Source organism: Pelmatolapia mariae, linkage group LG23, assembly GCF_036321145.2.
Source record: "Pelmatolapia mariae isolate MD_Pm_ZW linkage group LG23, Pm_UMD_F_2, whole genome shotgun sequence".
Classification (NCBI taxonomy): domain Eukaryota; kingdom Metazoa; phylum Chordata; class Actinopteri; order Cichliformes; family Cichlidae; genus Pelmatolapia; species Pelmatolapia mariae.
Window position 1 is genome coordinate 37,914,810 of NC_086246.1, and position 20,191 is coordinate 37,935,000.

The following is a 20,191-nucleotide window of genomic DNA, read 5'->3' on the forward strand; positions in this document are numbered from 1 at the left end:
CTGAATGTTTTCACCTTCGCCATGTTCGTTCTTTGAAATTTGAAATGTGACACTGAATGCATATAACCTTCCTTCCCGACTCCTAAAATGACGAAGAAGTTACAAAACAGAAATAAGCTTTTTTCCCTGACATGCATGCCTCCACATACAATGATTCCTGTTTTATCGCAACATCGAAAAGTAACGTGATGGAATTTGTGAAGCACAAAAATGCCATGAGGAGGAGGTCTGGGTGGATGGGTTAAAAACAAAAGAGACTTTAAAGTAGGAGACCTCCCAGTTTCAGTTTGTCAGTGTGTTTTTTTCTTATCATGACCATCATGATCATTTGTTCATCAGTTTTGTGTGCGGCCCTTTGCCATATGTTTGAGCTCAGTAAACTGCAAGGGCAAACCTTCAGCAGTGAATACACACTGATGACATATATGTCACACCAGTAACAGAGAATTTTCTACTGTGAATTCGAACTTTTAATTCAGACGATTTTGCAGCAAGCTTTTAATAGAAACAATAAAACGTTGGCAGCTATTTTTACGAGCACTGCCTGGCCCATGAGCACTGTGTTTGCCGTGAGCAGTGATGGCAGCTGGAGGATGCACGGGACTCCTCCCCTCTCCTCTCATCTCAGACCTGCCCGCTCAGTGTGCGCCGACTTCGGGCAGCAGAACCTCAGGGGTCAATTATGGACGGCCGGTATCGGTATTTTTAGCGACTTTTTCACGGGTCAGAGCGTCTGGAAATATTTCTGTGGATTAAAAGAAGAAAGAAAGAAGTTATCTTTCTGTGTGGGAAGATGGGATTATATCGGAGGAATCGTATGAGAATTGCTGCCTCGCAAAAATCTGCGTGAAAAGGCGTCAGACAGGTGACTTTTTCCTTCTTCTATCTCCAAAAATTTGACCTTTAGATCCAGTTTAAATATTAAAAAAATGCATTAAATATTTCAATTGTGCATAGCATTCCAGGGCATTATAATAGATATAGTGAATTCAAAGTGAATTTTCCCGTTAAATCTTGTCTTGTGTGTAACTTGTAACCCTCAAATAATCAACTTCAAAGGTTTATGTTTGGTTCTAATAAAGGTTTTGGTAAAAGATAAAGACATGTGCATCTTAAGGCATGGGATATTTTAATGAAAACAAACACGTGAGATTGTTTTGACCCTTGCAGAGCAATCCATTTTGCAGGGATAGAAAAAACAACCCATCAGTATGCGGCTTTAGTTTTGATTTAAATGAGCTCCTTCACCTCAGTCAGACTGTGTACATTTATGAGGGTACAGGCAGGTTAGTGTGGATTTTAGTGTGGAAATTTCAAGCTATAAGTGATGTTTATATCCTTTATAGCCTTCCAGAACTTTGCAAGCATTTGTATTTTTGTGTATTTTTTATGTTTTTATTTTTGTTTAGTTTATTTGCATTTGGTGTATTTTTATTAGTTAATTTATATTTAATTTCCTGATATATAACACTTTTCTGTGTGGTGACTCCCAGTAGAAACCAAGGAAGCAAGACAATGCAGATTAAAACTCTTCCCCTAAAACACATTACGTGATTTCTGACCCTCAGTGTCCACACACAGTGTCAGAATATGATGTAACTCACACTCACAGACGGCCTGCTGCTTTTACCTTTCGTCACCCTTGGAGCTCTCGGCTTCTTGGCGATTGTCAGTGTCATTTAATTTAAGTGGGGACTGCTTAACTCTCTGGTATTAGCACTAATCTACATGAGTGCACGTGTTACAAACATTGCTGTTCCCCAGAGATCAGTGAGTCAGTATTGACCATCATCACCACTAAAAAATAAAAATAAACACAGAGAAACATACATAACAACAAAATAATTTAAACCAAAAAAGGATTTAATCTCACACCTGTTTCCCTCTTTTTTTTTTTTGGTTATAACTTTTTAAAGAGGTCATAAAAACATAAAAATAAGAGTTTTTTTCTCTAATTCATTCCAAAACATCCTGGAGAGCTTTCTACAGACTCCTGCAGTTGTAGTCTACTTCTTGTTCAAATCTTTAACGTGCTGCACACCACTGAACATTTGCAGCGCCCCTGTAAGCCATAGCTTAGTTATTTTAAAAGCAAGCTGATGGTTCACAGAGAGAGCGCACTGATCCTGTTTAGTGTTTAAGGGCATTATCGGGATGTATTTTTAGGTGCCACTCTCAGACAGACAGTGAAGAGTGGCGTTCGGTAAACACATTAACACATGAGTCACTGTTTTGTTGATCTTTGATTTCAGGCCCGTATGAGCCCCATCACATTTCACTGATTTGTCTGTGTTCCAGTGTCCAGGCCCGCAGAGCCAGGCAGGAGAAGATGGCGAAAGTCTGCAGTGAAAACTCCTTTTCAGCGAGAAGGCGGCTGTCCGCCAATGACGATGAGCTCGGCGTTATTGAAAATGGGGAGAGCAGGTCTGATGTTAGCATTGCTGGTGATTTTTGGGGGACTTTTGGATCCTTAACTGACTGAAATGAGACATCTTGACTTGTTTTATGAGGTCTTGTCAATATAATCATTCCCCTCCTGCTGTCTTCCAGAGTTCACTCTCTTTGTGGGGACAACTGTGACAGAGCACTGCGCTCAGAGTCCCACAGAGACTCATTTACAGGTGCCGGGGCAATGGCCAGGTAAATGCCGGCTGCAGTGCTTAAATTAGCTGGTATTTACCAAAGGTGGAAAGAAACAATTCTGAAGTTTCTCCTAAGCTATTCTGAAATGCAATATACTGCTGATGAGCAAACCAATGGTTATCAGGTGGTTATAAGTTAGAAGTACTGCCTCAAACATACACATGCACCAGCCAGTCTGTCTTTTCATTTATAGGCACATCTGCCCACACAAATGAATAGCTTCATGTTTGGGCACCAATTATTGCCGTCTCCAATTCGGTATCTGACCAAATGTCAACATTTTTTCTTCTGTTCCTGAGTTATGACTTTGAAATTAGCCAGAAATTAAAAAAACATAAATAACTAAAAAAATAAATAAAAATTTAATGTTAATGCAAAGTTGATATATTTTGGATATAATGACTTCACCAGGTTAAAGACACTAGCGTAAAGGGTTATTCCAAGAAAGACTTCTCAAATGACGCTCCTCAGAAACAGCTGATTTTGGTTTGTACAATAACTTATATTTACTGACGAGATTATATTAGAATAATTAAAAACATAAAACTGGCACTGAAACATATGAAAACTAAACATTTTCATTCAAAAAAAATATGACAAGACCAAACTTAGATTTGAAAACTAACTGAAACTAAACATAAAAGTTCACTTAATTACTGAAATTCATCATCTGACACTGAAAGAGCATGAACCACAGTTTGAGAAGTCTGAAGTGCTTGAGGCGAAGGAAACTGAGTTCTTTCCAATTCACCTCTCAGTCTGAGGGGCTTCTTCAGACGTTGCTCCACTCTACCATCACGTGAGTTGTTAGAGTCGCAGAGGTGAAGGTGTGAATGGTGGTTTGAGCACCTGGAAGGGGACCTCAGGACTAAGTTTGAAGTAGCTGATAGTTGGTATTATAGACCACCACCTCTGGCCAGCTATGGCAGCTGGATGTAGGTGGCCTCCTTTACTCCTCTCTCAAGCCAGCTGTCTTCTCTGTGACATATCTGATGTGTTGGCTTCCCCTCTAAGTTGAAGACCCAGCAGGAGGTTAAATACCCAGGACTCCCAGTCAGTTTTGAGTCCTGGGGAAGATGAAAGATCTTCAGGAACTAAAAAGAACTCTGGCTGCCTTTTACTCAAGCACTTTAGACAACCATGACCTGGATGAGTGAGAACCACTGACAGACAAACCAAGTGTCTAATGGTAGATGCTTTATTTTACGGATAGCCTCCAAGTAAAGGATCTGAATGTTTCTTCCACTGTGGGTATTTACCTTTGACATGACTGTTGATGGTTTCTAGCCTAGACTGGTGTCACTTTGTGCTGCTTTTACCTCCCGCTGACTCTCTAGACTGTCTTACTTCTTCTTCATGCTGCGGAACTGGGCGTCTCACAGAGTGAAGCCTGAACAAGAGAGACACGACTCGTTCCTTGAGCGCTTCAGAGGCCCAGAGCTCAAAGACACGTCCAGTCTACACAGCAGTGCTCAGTCTGCGGGGCATCACGACGCAGTCCGTAAGAGAAAGTAAGCGTGGTGTGATGAGAGCTGCTTTGGTCAGTTTAATCTAAGAATTTTCTCGAGCCACAGCAGTTATGATTTAACACAAAACTGACCAAAACAGGACACTTTACTCAGGGCCCTGTTTCCAAAAAAGTAAAAGTGTGTGGAATATAGAAATGATGATGCAGTGAATATGAAAAAAAATTAAGACACCATGGTGTTTACCACTGTGAGATGTCTGCCCATTCTTGCTTAATAGGATTTTTTGTTTCATATTGTGGCTAATGTTTAGTCGTTTAGCACCCAGACTCTTTGCTTGGAGAGCCATGTTGCTGTAATAACGTCCACAATGTGGTTCAGGATTCCTGCAGAATGTGCAAAACTTTACCTGAAAACTGAAAGCATGTTGCTCGACCCGCTGCCTATCGAGGTTGAGCCCATGGTCTTGCAATGTCCAAAAAAGAATTTAAAATTTGTATTGATTAGATCACTGAACAGTTTTATAGGCCCAAAGAAGGCCAGAGTTTCTAAATGGATGTTCTTTTTTCTTTATAGAAAAAAATCTTTTTTTGTACTTGGCACGAAAACAGCAATTTGTTTATTGAAAGATGTGCTTTCAGATGTGTTCCTGAGCCCAAGCACGCATCTCATTTCAAACTATTTACATTATAATTTAGCTTTTATTATTTTATGAATGGATAAAGAAGCGCTTTAATATCTTAAACAAGAAAATTAATGTCACAGCCAACAGTGGGGGAGCTAATAGCCAAAAGCTAGCTCCCCATTCCCGTTTACCCCATTCAAAGATCAGGGTGCAGATAGATCATAAACAAATTCTTTTGAACACCCTCCCAACCAATAGGAATGTGTGTAACCTAAAAGAAAAGAGGGGTTTTGCCATAAAAATATCACATTTATATGATGAATGAGAAGCCTCATGCAAAAAAAAGTAAAAAGAAAAAAAAATTGTCTTTCTCTCCAAAAGCCTTGCCAGTAAGTGGCCGCTGGCTACTTACAACATGAATAACTGCAACAACACAGACGAGTAAGTGTGTGTCAGAAAATAGAAAAGAGTTTCCTTTAGAAGTGGACATTATCGATATTTGTTGTAGCTACAACGGCACGTAGCATAGCTATGTTAGCACCAAACTCCTTGAACCATGTCTTCACATCCTCCGCTTCTCGATGCTTTGCCTCCCACCCCTTTACCCACCTCAGGGGCTTTGTTGGAAGTCATGATGTGGATTATTCTGATCCAACTTTGGGGAAGTTCAGATAAGGAACTGTAAAGTCATAAAGTGTGCTTAAAATAACAGGGACTACCTGTAGTATGATGCCATCTGCTGGACAAACGTATGACCTGCACCATGAATCCAAATGAATTGTCTCTGTAGACTCCTTTCAAGGTAGTTTCCTAGTCTTCTAGCAGTCCTTCATAGACACCTCCGTCCTTTTTCACCACTATAAAAACACTAAACTTGTAATCCATAGCAAAAAAGAGGACAAAAAAGAGGAGATTAAAAAAGATGAGAAAAAGGAGGAGAAAAAAGATGAAGAGAAGAAGGATGGGGACAAGAAGGAAGAGGAAAAGAAAGATGAGAAAAAAGATGAGAAGAAGGATGAGAAAAAAGACGAGAAGAAGGATGAGAAAAAAGACGAGAAGAAGGATGATAAGAAAGATGATAAAAAGAAAGAAGAGCCACCGTAAGTACCCGTTAAATTCAGAGTCTGCGGCAGCTGGTAAATTTAACTACAGAAACCACATCTGTCACTTTCATCTCTGTGCAACATTAAACATGTTCTGATGCTTTGCTGGTTTCAGGAAAGAAATCTGGATTATGGATCCCGCTGCAGATCAGTACTACAGGTGGCTCTCCATCATTGCAGGCCCCGTGTTTTATAACCTAATGATGGTCATAACGAGGTAGGCATCCTTCACATATGAATAATTATTCACTTAAAGGAGCATTGACTTATTTGTTCTCCTTGTATTTTAGGGCCTGCTTTAATGAACTCCAGGAGTCGTATATACATTTATGGCTAATCCTGGACTACACCACAGACATCATCTACTACGCAGACACATTTGTCAGATCAAGAACAGGTCAGATTCCTGACGGCATTTACAGAAATGATGTTTTTGTACACCAATTAGGCTGTACTGTAGCACAAGATCTGGCTTCTAATTTGGTGTTTGTCCCTCAGGTTACCTGGAACAAGGCCTGCTGGTAAAAGATTCCAAAAAACTGAGAGATAAATACAGAACAACTTCTCAATTCAAATACGACATGATTGCAATGATACCCACTGATCTGCTGTTTCTGAAATATGGAATCCACAACCCGGAATTCAGATTAAACCGCCTTTGCAAACTGCCAAGGCTTTTTGAGTTTTTCGAGAGGACTGAAACCAGAACCAGCTTTCCAAACATGTTCCGTATCAGCAATCTTGTGCTTTACATTCTTATTATCATCCATTGGAACGCTTGTTTATTCTTTGCCATTTCAAAAACCATCGGATTTGGGTCGGACACTTGGGTTTACCCCAATATCAGCCACCCAGAGCATGGCCGCTTGGCAAGAAAGTACATCTACTCCCTATACTGGTCCACGCTGACCCTCACCACTATTGGAGAGACCCCCGCACCTGTCAGGGATGTTGAATACCTCTTTGTTATTGCCGACTTCCTCACTGGTGTGCTGATTTTTGCTAGTATTGTCGGTAACGTTGGCGCTATGATCTCCAACATGAACGCCTCTCGCGCTGAGTTCCAGGCGAAGATTGACTCCATAAAGCAGTACATGCAGTTTAGAAAGGTCACCAAAGACCTGGAGGCCAGGGTTATCAAGTGGTTCGACTACCTGTGGACTGAGAAGAAAACCTGCGATGAAAAGGAAGTTTTAAAAACTCTCCCGGACAAGCTAAAGGCTGAGATTGCCATCAATGTCCATTTGGATACGCTGAAGAAAGTGCGGATTTTTCAGGACTGCGAAGCCGGTTTGTTGATTGAACTGGTGCTCAAGCTGCAGCCACAAGTGTTTAGCCCTGGAGATTACATCTGTAAGAAAGGGGATATTGGCAGGGAGATGTACATCATCAAGGAAGGGAAGCTAGCGGTGGTGGCTGACGATGGAGTGACTCAGTTTGTAGTGCTGAGCGATGGCGCGTACTTTGGTGAAATCAGCATCTTGGGTATCAAGGGCAGTAAAGCGGGCAATAGAAGAACGGCCAACATCAGAAGCGTGGGTTACTCTGACCTCTTTGCCCTTTCCAAGGACGACTTGATGGAAGCCCTCACCGAGTATCCAGACGCCAAGAAGGCTCTAGAAGAGAAGGGGAAAGCCATCCTGATGAAGGACAACCTGATCGACGAGGCGGTCGCCAATGCCGGCGCCGACCCCAAGGACATAGAGGAGAAGATCGTTAAACTGCAGAGCAATCTGGACACCATGCAGACCAAGTTCGCCCAGCTGATGGCGGAGTTCACGTCCAACTCGACAAAAATGAAGCAAAGAGTCTCAGCGATGGAGGACAAAGTGAAATCCATAAAACCAGAGGATCTGTCTGAGGTGGTGGCCGACAAAGACAAAAAGGTCCAGTAACGCAAGAGACACTCAAGAACTTTACAGCACGAGGGAGTGTCACTTTTTAAAGGCCCACATTCATATCCATTTATACAGCATGTTTATTATCAGTATAATGTGTCAAACTGTGTACAGCAAATGTATATTTCTGTGTGTATGCTACGACTGACAGCCAATTTCATATTTTTCATATATAAAACTACTAAGCGTGTTGGAAAAAAAAAAGATTTTCATAATAGTAGAATGATTTTTCCCAGAAAATCTTTTTCTTCCATATTGATCTATTTGTGAAGTAAAAATGCAGCTGACACATCCATTTTACACTGCTTAAAAATGTACAAAGTGAAATGTCAGTGCTGTTGATAAGTTACTGTCGGCTATCGGCTGTAAATCTAATATGTGAATAAACATTAAAGTGTTCATATAACATTCACTTTATACTGGTACATTGTCATGTTGTGGGTGAATGAACATGGGGAACTCACAGTTTTTTTTTAAATCTGTTGTAACTGAGGATCATTAAAGTGTTGCTGCTGACTTTAAAACCCCTGAAAACCCTTTGAAAACTTCCTGGTCCACAGAAAACTGTGAAATACCTCTTCTTCTTTTTTTCAGCCAAGCTATGTGATTAAAGGCACATAAATGTCATGCTTTTCCTGTTCTAAAGTTTTGTCAGTAGCACAAATTTTGTGTTTTGGAAACTTTTTTTTACGTTTCTATGACATAATGAAGAAACACAAGCATTTCACAAGTTTCAAGTTTTAGTGGGAAATAAATCTCTGTAATTTCCTCAGTTCTATAAGACATCCTGAATATCTGCTTCTGATCCTTTCCTGGATGGACCACACTAAAAACATTCTCAAAGATCAGCTTCATCGCCGATCAACCCTTAAAAAGTGGGTGGCTGATGGATCTCCGGTGCAGAAGCTGATAACCAGCATGTCACAGAGAACTGCATGAGTTATGAGTCTTTGCATAAACATGGTTGCCAATAAAATCTCTGAAATTTTGATCACTCTTTACAGAAACATGAAAAAAAGAGAAGTTTGACAAAGAATATTTGTTTAACGTTTCCCCTCAGAGCTGAATTGCCCTTTAAAAGTCTAACATCTACTTTGACCACTCAAGTGCAGCAGAAAAGCAACTCAAAGGTCAAGCGATGACACATCATCTCTTATTTAACTGCTCAGTTCTTCTATTTCTCACAGATACACATAAATGTGACCTTGCACCACTCTCTTGACTGAACCATTATCACCATGTTTTGTGAAAAGTCTGATTTTAGCTTCATCAGCGATGAAGGAAAACCAGCTCCTCTTTAAGCGAGTATCCGAGTACCCCGCTGTGTTCATCAGCTACGTGCTAACTTATTCTGCTGCGTGTTGTCGAGCTGCTAAAATCTGATGGCAGTTATTGAAAGGAGAGGCGATACGCTGTGGCGACCTCTAGAGAGGTTTGAAACCAAATTTTCCAAAAGTAAGAACAAAGAAATGAATCTGTGACTGTGAGACGAGCCGCAGTCATGATCAGGTATTTATTTTAAAAACAGAGTTTCAGCTTAAAGTCTTCCAGTGAGTGTTATAATGTTGTTGTTTTTTTTAATTCACCTTTATTTAATTTGCATAACAGAAGCTTTACAAAAGAGTTTCACGTTATCTGCACGTTCTGTGTTTGTACCTGAGACATTTGGCAAAATAAAACATGGTGTGATTCTTTTTCTTGTGTAGGCCTTGGACATTTGGCACCTCATGACTGTGCAATCAGTAAGATTAGCAAACAAACCAAAAGAAAGAGGAAGTGAAAGTCTGAATCGACCAGTCAGGAAGCATACTCTGAAACCAAACTGTCAGGTCACAACACAAAACTGTTAGATCGTAACCCGATATAATCACATCTGGATATAACATTTATTTTTTTTTATTTTTGGGTAAAGAAAATGTTTAAATATAAGCTTCTCTATGAGGTTGCTTTGACTTCAATAGCAGGAATTAAAAAAGGCTTCAGTTCAGCATATAGTAAATGACAAAGAGCACCATTATGCCCAGAGTGTGAGCACCGAATGCTGCTACATTACGACAACTGCAGAAAACACACAAAACAAGTCAAACTAAATGAAAAATATCCTGAATGTGCTCTGTGTAAGTGCACTTTCACAAGTTGACAAATACAGTTTGACGTTGGCTCAGAAACGAAACACGTGTGAAAAAATTTAAATATTTAAGTGCCTTTCAACTCTGGGAAATCTACAGACTGTAAGTAAAAGATGGACACAACTGCAGCTAAACTAAAGTAAAAGTAGGTGTGACAAAAACATTTCAGTTACTGTGGTAAACATTGAAACTAGAATTAAAAAATACAATATTTTGTTCTTAAAAAAGCAAAAATAAAATAAAACCTTGTTTAGTTTTAGTCTTGAGGAGCGTGAGGAGATACTGCTGCGTGTGCTTGGTGAGGCTGGGACGTCCCTGTGTTTTAATGCCTAATGTGAACTTCTCAAATCTGCACCTGAAAAACAGTCCTACAGACTAAAACTGATAAACGGATAAAAAATGAAACTAAAAACATGCAATAAAAACTAAACTGAGACAAGCAAACCCAGTCTGGAAACCACACTGATTAAAAAACAAAACATCAAAGTGAAATATAAATAAAAATCAATTAAAAATACAAAACGGTAGTAATGCTGACCCATGCTAATGACATCGACTGGTTCATGAGCTCCCGCTGTGAAGCCTCAAACTGAGTGTCACCCCATAACTGTTATACCTCCTGACATTTAGGCTTCAAAATCCAGTTTCTTTCTGTAGTTAGCAAGCTAGTTTTATGTCTAAAGATGATCTAGTACGGATTTATATTTTTAGGTTTTAAGGAGCACTGATTTAAACTCTTAAACTGGTGAGGGAGCCCTGTTTTCCTTGGAGTAAAAAGAGCGCAAGCAATAATGACAGATGAGCACAGCTGTGCACGCACCACATTACTCTGGCTGATGTGCTGAAATGATGTGTACCGATTTTATAATTATTCATAGTAAAGGTTGTGCAAAGGACAGGAAACAGGAAAATGGGAGGCCTCGGAGGCCAATATCTCGTCAGTCACAGTAAAGCACAGCTTCCTTCTTAGCTTTAACAGGGGTCACGGCTAACTTGAAAATACTGACTAAGACCATTAACTCATCGCGCGCACAGACGTCACCGGTGACGGGATGTTTACAGATATTTCCTGTGGACGTTCAGCCACCCTATTCCTTGTTCACTACACTCTGACGTCCTCTGACAGCTGTTGTGCTTGTTCTTTTCACCACACTTGATAAAAAAAAGTTTACATTGCATTTCATTAAGCCTTATTAAATTATATTTAGCTCTTAATTATGACATTTGACTTTTTACTTATTTCATATTTGCTGCGTTTCGGTTACATTTTATTTCTCTGCATTGATCTGTGAACTTTTTACATATATTTTTCCATTGTTCCATCTTTTGGGATAATGACATCTCATTCAACCAGTGGAGTCTCCCCCTGCTGGTCATCAGAAAGAATGCAGGTTTAAGGCACTTGAGCTTCACTTTTCAAACCAGGAAGTGGCGTCCATCTTTTAAATACAGTCTGTTGGGAAATCTAATGCATATGAAGTGTGAAAGGCCAGCAGTGGACTGCAGTAGTTTGGTTAGGCACAGGGTTATTACAGTATTTTTCTCCACTGCATTTCCCTATCCACTTTCTTAATACTCCCTTTTTTGGCTCTGATAACTTTGCGGCTTCGTCACAGCATCCCGAACCCTTTGGCATAAGTGATGGCCTTGAGAAGTCTCTCTCTCAGCTTTTCCTTGGAGGAGTACTCAGGGAGCAGCAGTGCATTAAAGCAGGTGTGGGAGGTTGGTAGCCTGCAAGAAAAAAATGGCAGAAGTGGGGAAATCTGAAATCAGCATCCACAGAGAGCTTTGAGTTACGGATCGTTTTTTAAGATATGCTGTTTCTTAAATCTGGCCAGGGTAGCACCTGTCTGTGTCAGAGCCGTTCTTCGCAATGATCATTTTTAATTTGCCGAGCCCACCAACAGGCGCCCTGTCTGAGCCCGTCGTGAACTGAAGAAACAATTTCTTTTGGTCTTCCCCGAATGAGTGCACGACTTCCCAGAAATCTCTGCGGGTGGAAAATTGAATAAAAACATTAAACTGATGAGAAAATGTGCATAAAGCTCAAGTACTTCCAAACATGTTTAGACTTTATCAGACTCACTTGATAACCTGACTGTCTTTGCTGTAGCCGCCGTCATATTCCGTCGTCTTTTCGAGCGCTTCAAAGTCCAGTTTCTGTGTAACGATCGGAGACTCTAATCAATGCAGCACCGAACACAATTAAGATATAAAAATATAAATGGGGATGCGCTCTCTCACCCTGCTTCCACAGATAAGCAGCTCTACTTCTTCTGGTCTAAACAAATATTTCAGCGGGGACTCATTTGTGACCATTAGGAAGCCTTTTTTGAAGGCTTTGAATTGTCTCTCCACACTCTTGTTCAGGATGTAATCAGCATACAGATCCACAAACTCCTAAAAAAGGAAGGAAGTTAAATATATCTGAAGCAGTTTTTCATCATTAACTTTTTATAATCTGTATTTTTAGAGAGCCGACTCTACAGATTGCTCTGTCGAAGAACACCGGCTGTATTACATAACACACTACTTCGTCTTCATCGTGTGTTCCTGTTTCTGTACTTGTGAAATGTACATTTCAGTCAAAAGAGGAACAGCAGAAGCGTCAGTTAGTGCTCCCTTATTTATGTAGCGACACATTTGGTCAAAACTGCGTTGAGTCTAGAATCAGACTTCCATCTTAACATATTATATAGCCACAGAAATGTCTAATTTTTAGGTAAGCTTAAATAAAAATTATGCATGGTTTTAAAGGAACCTGAGATAAATTAAAAGAAGAGACCAAAAATCAGAACAAAATAATAAACCAGTGCCTCCCCTCTGACTGCCTCAGAATCAGCTGATTTTCTTCTATAATAACTTTACTTATTACATAAATGTTAATAGAATATCTAATGAAGCAATGCACAATGTTAGACCTCAGTCACGCAGGCTCAGAGGCTGGTCGCTGACCTCCTGCTAACCCTGGTCACCAGGGAAAAGTGTGTATTCCTTGACTGGCTGGCAAGTGGTTGCTGGAAGTTGCTGAAAACCTTGTGATTGCTTTGATCGCTGGCAGGTTTGTCCATAAAATGCTGGTTTGTCTGAAAATTCACCTACTCGCCAAGCGGTAGTGAAAAGTTCGACACAGACGTTCCTAACTTTTTGGGGTGTAAGGTGCAATATTTTCCATTTTAAATGAACTCAAAAGTCATATATTTTTAATCCAGTGGATTACGGTATACCACTCAATACACAAAATCTATTTGTTTGCACTAAAGGTTCTTCTACACGATCCAGAGTTTAACAACCATATTTGGGACACATATACATCTTAGGCCATATATTATGACTATCGTATATTATGATGTCATCATATTGCCTAGCAATCACCTACCAATGGACCAAATGACTCATCCGTGGCCAATAATACACCAATGAAATCAAAATTATATACACAAAACTCTGTCATTATTCATGATAGAGGACATCCCCACCACGTTGACTAGCAACCCCCTAACAACAGACTAAAATCACAGACCAAACAACACAGTAGCATGGGGATTTATTAGTAAACAAAAAAAGGACATAAGGTGAATTAAGGAGCTGTAGCCGTAACACGGTCCAGCTCACACCTCACCTGTCGGTTCTCCTTAGTAACGGAAATCTGGTCTCCTTGCTCCTTTAAGTCGTGTATTACTGGGTTTCCAAAGAGGTCAGTGTGCGATATCTGGAAGGTCATCATCATGTCTTCTTCCACATTTCCCATATATTCAAGTACTCCCTTCAGACTTTGATAGAGAACCTGGAGCACAAAAAAAAAGATAAGACTTTCTTTGCACGGGTGCCTGATTTGATTACAGGGATGTACAGGGTGGGCCATTTATATGGATACACCATAATAACATGGGAATGGTTGGTGATATTACAGTCCTGTTTGCCCCCTCACATATACTAATGTGCCACAAACTCCTCAAGATGGTTGGTGACCATGGTGGCCATTTAGAAGTCGGCCATCTTGGATACAACTTCTGTTTTTTCAATAGGAAGAGGGCCATGTGACACATCAAACTTATTGGTAATGTCATAAGAAAAACAATGGTGCGCTTGGTTTCAACGTAACTTTATTCTTTCATGAGTTATTTAGAAGTTTCTGACCACTTATAAAATGTGTTCAATGTGCTGTCCATTGTGTTGGATTGTCAATTTAACCCTCTTCTCCCACTCTTCACACACTGATAGCAACACCGCAGGAGAAATGTATGTATGTACGGTGTATCCATATAAATGGCCCACCCTGTATAACATTTTTAAACTACTGTGAACTGTAGTGATTCACTGTGAATGAGCTTTGGAGGAAGTTACTATACTGGATGTGAGTCTGATAGGTCCAAGTAGGTCCCTTTCTTTCCCATGAGCTTCCTGTAGACAACCATTGGAAAGTGGACGTCCAGGATGCAGTTGTTGTAAATCGCGAGACCGAGGACGATTCCAATAAGAGTGTACTGCGCTTCAGTCTCCAGAGAAGATGAATTAAACCAGAAAAGTTTGGTGTCGTTCTCGTAGGTGAACATTCCTGTTCGGAACATCAGGCAGACAGGAAAATGGACATGGAAAAATTAAATGCATGAAGCAGCTCTGCGTAAATGACAGTTCAGAGTAATCCTTATTAAACTTAAATACTTTAATTTTTTTTTAGGTCAGTTTTCTTTTGATTGGCTGTCCCTCGTAAACTCAAGGTCTGAACAGCAGGTGGGTGGGGTTACTGTGCCTGGGCTTGAAGAAAAATCCTCTGAAAGTTGTACAGGGATTAGACTGGAGATGTCCAAAGAAACCTTTGAAAGATCTTTAGAAAGCCCGGAGAAGTGTTGTTCTAAACGATCTAGCTCCTTGGATTCAAGACTTTTGAACAGTACAGCATTATTTTATTAAGTTTCTAGTTCTCATGCTAAGATGATCGTATCCTGACTTCAGCTTGCTGCATAAATAATAAAACATGACACTCATCTCAATCCCCCCGCTCGGCTGTCAAATAAATGTGTTCTTTTGTTCGGATACAAATCAACATTTACAAAATGTCCACAGTCCACTTGGGCTTAAAATTCTCACCTATGTCAGGATTGAAGATTTCTTCAAGAACCAGCTGAAAGAACTCCTTTGAAACGCCTCCCTCATCTACACCTTGCTCACCCTCAAACTCAACATAGAGCTGTTTCTTCAAGTCGGACGGGTTCTCCATGGAGATCATCTCCAGCTGCAACACAGAGGAGGTTTCACTTTTCAAACTGAATAACACTGATATTGACATCCTCCAATTACCCTAAGGCAGCGCAACTCACTCTGACGAGAGCGTCGTCGATGATGTGGTCTCTGCGCACTTTGAGCTTGAGGTAGGGGTTGGGCTGCTGCCCCTGGACCATGCTGAAAAGAGCCGTGAGGCGTCGCTCGCTGTACATTCGGATCCTGTTGTCGTAGTACAGCCCTTGGTTCTTGGTGATGACACTGAGGATAAAAGGGCAGGTCTGAAAAGAAAACTTTGTTTCTGCATTGACCTTGAAGAAAGTGAAGTCCTTGTCCATCTCGATGACATCGTTAAGCGATTCGTTAATAAAATCCTCGAAGGGGATGAGAGGCTTTATGCTGTCCATCGGTCGGACGCCCAGTTCTTTCTCCAGGGGATTTATGCGGGGGCCTTTCTTATAGAGCCTTTCCTCGCCAAGCAGCTCGTGCAGCGTCAGCTCGTCTGAGTCAGAGTCTTCCTCGTCCTCCTCGTTGTGCTCTACGTCCACGTCACCTCCCAGAATGCTTGCAAAGAAGACGACCTGTAAACAATGTGTCGCAGCCACCACAGTCTCGTCGTCGTTTACCAGATTTTCGCCGTCGTATTCGTTGCTAACAACTGTAAACGTAATGAGCTGCTGGAAGGTCTCCATCATACGGCGGATGTGCGGGAGATCATACTTTGACCAGAGCTTCGTCAGCCTGGCAAGCGCGGTCACTGGAAGTTTGCTCATTGCTTTGCAGAACTGTGGTAACGCCACTTCGAGGTACTCTGGGCTGTGAAGGTTACTGTTCTCCATGACGATAATGAAGATGTTCAGGTAATCTGGGTTTGTTTCGTACACGTCAAGATATTCCAGGTCAAGTTCAACATTTGGAGTGAGGTAAATGAGAGCATTCACCAGGGCCACCTGCAGCTGGTCGATAGACAGAAGTCTGTCGTAGACTCTCCTCACAGCGCCGATGTCCACTGTAACCTCACAGGCATCAAACACTTCATTCAAAGCCTCACCTGGCAAAGAGGCTGCAGAAGAAGCACCTGTGTTCTCTGAGCTTCTCTCACTCTGATTCTCATTTTTCTTCATATCTGCCGGTTTACAAGACTCAAGGTTGTTGGCAGAATTGGATTCATCTTTCCTGAAACTCTTCATCAGGGCTTCCGCGTTGGAGAAGACCCTGCCGATGACTCGGACGAGAGCAGAATAATCCCCTTCTTCTTCACAGAAACTCAAGATCGTACAGACTGTGTTCTCTGTGAGGTGATGAACCTCTGCAACAGAACAAACAAATTTAGGGACTGGTTCAAAGTTAGCATCTGCAAGAGTCCAGAGCTGGCCATACAGTACCTGAGAAGTCCTCCTTGGAGAAACCGGGGTCTTTATCGCTCATCTTACTGCCCTCCTGAGTTCTTCTGTCAGCGCTGGCCGTGATGGAGGGGTGATAATCACAGAGTTTGGCATTAATCTTAAACAGCTCGAGCGCTTTGGCAGCTGCTGAATTGTTATCCAAAGGTTGAAAATCACAACATGATGCGCAAAACTCATTCGTGCAGTTGCCATTTCCACAGCCTTCAGTTAACTGCCGAAAGTAGCGCTCAATTAGAAGCTTTGCAGTCGCTCTGTTCCTGCGTAGGACATTCAGACAGAAGTCAGACTGATGGTAACAAAACCTTCTAGGGTTAATAAAAAACAACTAAAACACAAACAATGAACTTTGGTTCTGTATAAACTGAATTACAGGCCCTTCAAGTAAATAGGAGTGGGTGGAACTTTGGCAGGTATTAATGATTTTTTTCCAACACTTTTGAGCCTTCATAAAGTACAGGAGATAACCACGTCAAGCATTCAGTGCAAAAAACTCATTTTAGCTCTGTTTTTTATTGTTTAGACTGATTGCTCTGAAGCATCAGTATGATTTGCTCTTTCATAGTCTGAATAAACTGCAGCACTTTTATGTCTGTGATGTCAAGGAACAGAAACAAGAACAGATCCGTTTTCTGATCAATTCCTATCTCATTTACTGGAGAAAACTTTGAAAAGTGATTGATATTATCATTACTTTCTAGGGTTAGAAAAATAAAAATGAACTTTTTTTCCTGTACAAACTATATTAACCATAAGCTGTATATAAAAGATGGACACAGACAACATGGGGTCACACATCCTGCTGCGAAGCCATAGGCTGAGTGCCTTCCACTTGATGGATCTAAAAATGAGGGACACTGGTGGCTCACAGGCAAATGACTTATCCATGGCATAGTAAATCATACCCTGCTTTGCTCTGCTTTTTCAATCTAATGGGACAATAATTTAGAAAAAGAGCATCATGTTTTATTCAAGATGACTTAAACTAGTGACTGAACCCAAAAACTCACAGGAAAGTGTTTACTGAGCTCGGTTCAGTGAGCAGTAAGCTCATTTTCTCATAGAAGTCACTGCCTCCTACTAGACATTAAAAAGATGTCAGGTTTAAGGCACTAAGTGTTGTTTATACTTTTCAGATCTGCAAGCCATGTTCATCTTTTAGATCCAGTTTATGTATTTAACAGGCAATTTATACATGTTCTTGTTGTGAGAGGCTAAAATATTATCATCTATGAACAGTAAAGAGGGAGTGCAACTGTGACCAAAAACATCAGTCTAATGAATCATATTAGCTTAGTGTATTAGCTTAGCTTGTGCCAGCTGAGGTCCAGATTATAGTCGGTGTCTTACATTCGGCTGGATTCAGATTCCCCTCTGCAGGCCCGGTGAACAATGCTCTGAAAGAAGAGTTTAAAAGCACTGTGAGATCTTATTTGCAGGTAAAAGCCTTTAAATAAAAGCTTAAAGTCTTAACAACTTAAAGCAACAAAAAAAAATAAATAAATACCATAGTTATTTATTATCATTTCTGCTCCTTTTATGGTTCTAACTCATGGTTTTATTTGTTTTAGTTTGCCATTATCAATATAATGTGCTGGAGCCTCTACTTTACTCCACTGTCGTTTCTAGCTGGAATAAAATCTTTTACATAAATAAAGTTTTGCTCTTTTAAAGCAACACAATCTAAGGCAAGATCTACAGATCTAAGGCAACTGATAATGCACAAGTTAGCAGGTTTATCAAGCTCAAATAAAGGCTTCATCATCATCATCATCATCATTAGCGCCCATCCATTTAGCCCAGCCATCAATGTTCAGTCTTACAGCTGCAACCCTGGTGATGTAAATGATTCTGAAAGTATTCTATTCTATTATTCTATATTAAAGGTGCAGTGTGTAAAATCTCACCACTTGATGTCAGAGTTTTGCAGTTTTTCTGAGCATGGCATGATCTGAGCATGGTATGAACTCGCTGGGAAAATTGTGGCATTGTGTTAACACATGCCTAAATGCGTCAGAGCAGCAAACTGCCAAACATGGTGCTCACGTTTACTGATCATCAATTAATCAGTGCATTTGATTAGCAACTCTTGGCTTCTACTGATCCTCTAAATTCACATGGAAGCAGTAAGGGTGGAATTTTCTTTGTATTTATTTATTTTTTTAAACAGGCCAACAGAGCCCCGTGAAAACTTTCTTTTTCACATGACCATACTTCTAAGAGTACAAAATTCTTTCCTTTGTATATGACTTTAAATATAATATATACTCTTCTTCTTCTTCCTTCGGTTGGACCTTTAAAAAGTCACCACAGCTATACACGATAGCAGGTGTCACTAAACCTTCTTTCTCACTTGTGCTTCTATTCTTCTGCTACAAATCACCTCCGAAACCTTGGGTGGCTGACCCCAGTTATTTAAACTCATCTACCTTCTAAATCTCTACTCCTTTCCACGTGTCTCCCTCTCATTCACATATTCTTTCTTATTTCAGCTGGCTTTCTTTCCTCTTCTCTCGTGAGCATACCTCCACCTGCTCCCTACACTTACCATGGATCACAATTAGGGTTGCAAAATTCCCGGAATTTTCAAAGATGGAAACTTTCCATGGGAATAAACGGGAATTAACGGGAATTTATGGGAATAAACTGGGAATTTTCAAAATTGAAGGTTGGCTCTTCTTAGGGAACTTAAATATAGTTGAGAAAAGTATATTTTAGCATAATATTGACAAAAACAAACAAATGCAATTCAAATACACTTGAATATCCATGCCATTCCTTAATCACATGTACAGAGCACATGCTTGCTGCATGGCTATTGAGACCACCTACTGGCACTGTGCATGCCTCCATCACATGTACACATGGACCACACTTTTGAGCCTGAAGGACAAAGAGTATTGAAGGCACACATTTGAGCCTGTGGACTTAACAAGTGAGGTAAGTTTTGATGATATTATGGGAAAATATATTCATTAAATGTTTAAATTGCGAATATCACATAAAATGTATTAATCTGGTAGATAGCAATCTGATAAGATGCTAAATAAAATGCTAGCATCTGTTAGATGCTAAATAAGCCATAGCTAGTATAACATAAAGAAGATGCTAGCTTCCTCATTTGGCTGTTTTGTTTTGAAGATCATTCCAGTTGTTTAGCTAGCCTTACTATTTATATCTGTTTATTATCATATTGCAATTATATTATTACGATCTCTTGCATTGCATTAGCATTTTTACAAGCTCTTATTTTATTTTACAGAAAAATGCCATGTGCGCTATCTGATGTGTGGAGACATTTTACACCAGCTAATGTACAAGGGAAATCTGTATATATGTGTAAGTATTGTGATAAGACGTACGTGAAGAATGCCACAAAAATGCAGCAGCACATTGCAAAGTGCAAAAAAATTCCTCAAGGCCCAACACATGCAGCAGCCAGGAGTTCCACTCAAGGGGAAAATGAATCTGTTTCAGCTGTATCAGAGTCAGATACCCACTCATCAGCTCCTGGTCCCTCTGGCATCAGAGGATTCTTCGATTTTATGGATGACACTAGCCAGAAAAACGCAGATGAGTGTTTCGCTCGTGCAATCTATGCAACTGGCTCACCCCTGATGCTGACATCCAATGTGTACTGGAAAAGATTTTTGAATGTTCTCCGACCAGCATACATTCCCCCAACCAGACATTCATTGTCT

General features: G+C 40.4%; 2 protein-coding genes across 3 annotated transcripts in view; one reads left to right on the plus strand and one right to left on the minus strand.

Moving 5' to 3' along the window:
* The first annotated feature begins 618 nt into the window (after window positions 1–618).
* Window positions 619–8,147, plus strand: cnga3a (cyclic nucleotide gated channel subunit alpha 3a). 2 transcript variants are annotated; one of them, XM_063467792.1, is made up of 9 exons: window positions 619–865; window positions 2,299–2,424; window positions 2,551–2,640; window positions 3,981–4,154; window positions 5,116–5,175; window positions 5,622–5,834; window positions 5,953–6,054; window positions 6,128–6,234; window positions 6,336–8,147. In XM_063467792.1, the coding sequence occupies exons 2-9, from the start codon at window positions 2,330–2,332 to the stop codon at window positions 7,730–7,732; spliced, it is 2,238 nt and encodes a 745-aa protein (XP_063323862.1). In that variant the 5' UTR covers window positions 619–865; window positions 2,299–2,329; the 3' UTR covers window positions 7,733–8,147. The 2 variants fall into 2 exon arrangements, with proteins under 2 accessions (XP_063323862.1, XP_063323863.1); XM_063467793.1 differs by having other exon boundaries at window positions 620–865; window positions 4,026–4,154.
* Window positions 8,148–8,259: 112 nt separating this feature from the next.
* Window positions 8,260–20,191, minus strand: part of ube3a (ubiquitin protein ligase E3A) — a 17,721-nt gene continuing 5,789 nt past the window's right edge. Inside the window, exons 2-11 of the mRNA XM_063467791.1 lie at window positions 17,841–17,887; window positions 16,473–16,750; window positions 15,186–16,396; window positions 14,956–15,100; window positions 14,217–14,422; window positions 13,487–13,651; window positions 12,109–12,264; window positions 11,951–12,024; window positions 11,711–11,854; window positions 8,260–11,595 (exon numbers count right to left, since the gene is read on the minus strand). Coding sequence (XP_063323861.1) covers window positions 11,475–11,595; window positions 11,711–11,854; window positions 11,951–12,024; window positions 12,109–12,264; window positions 13,487–13,651; window positions 14,217–14,422; window positions 14,956–15,100; window positions 15,186–16,396; window positions 16,473–16,750; window positions 17,841–17,842 — 2,502 coding nt within the window. The 5' untranslated portion in view covers window positions 17,843–17,887 and the 3' untranslated portion in view covers window positions 8,260–11,474. The remainder of the gene's footprint in view (window positions 11,596–11,710; window positions 11,855–11,950; window positions 12,025–12,108; window positions 12,265–13,486; window positions 13,652–14,216; window positions 14,423–14,955; window positions 15,101–15,185; window positions 16,397–16,472; window positions 16,751–17,840; window positions 17,888–20,191) is intronic.

Bases quoted from the DNA above. Each gene is read 5' to 3' on its own strand.
- cnga3a (XM_063467792.1), top strand. From the start codon at position 2,330: ATGGCGAAAGTCTGCAGTGAAAACTCCTTTTCAGCGAGAAGGCGGCTG. The intron at 6,055-6,127 runs GTAGGCATCCTT...CTTGTATTTTAG, and splicing joins CTAATGATGGTCATAACGAG to GGCCTGCTTTAATGAACTCC. The intron at 6,235-6,335 runs GTCAGATTCCTG...TTTGTCCCTCAG, and splicing joins ATTTGTCAGATCAAGAACAG to GTTACCTGGAACAAGGCCTG.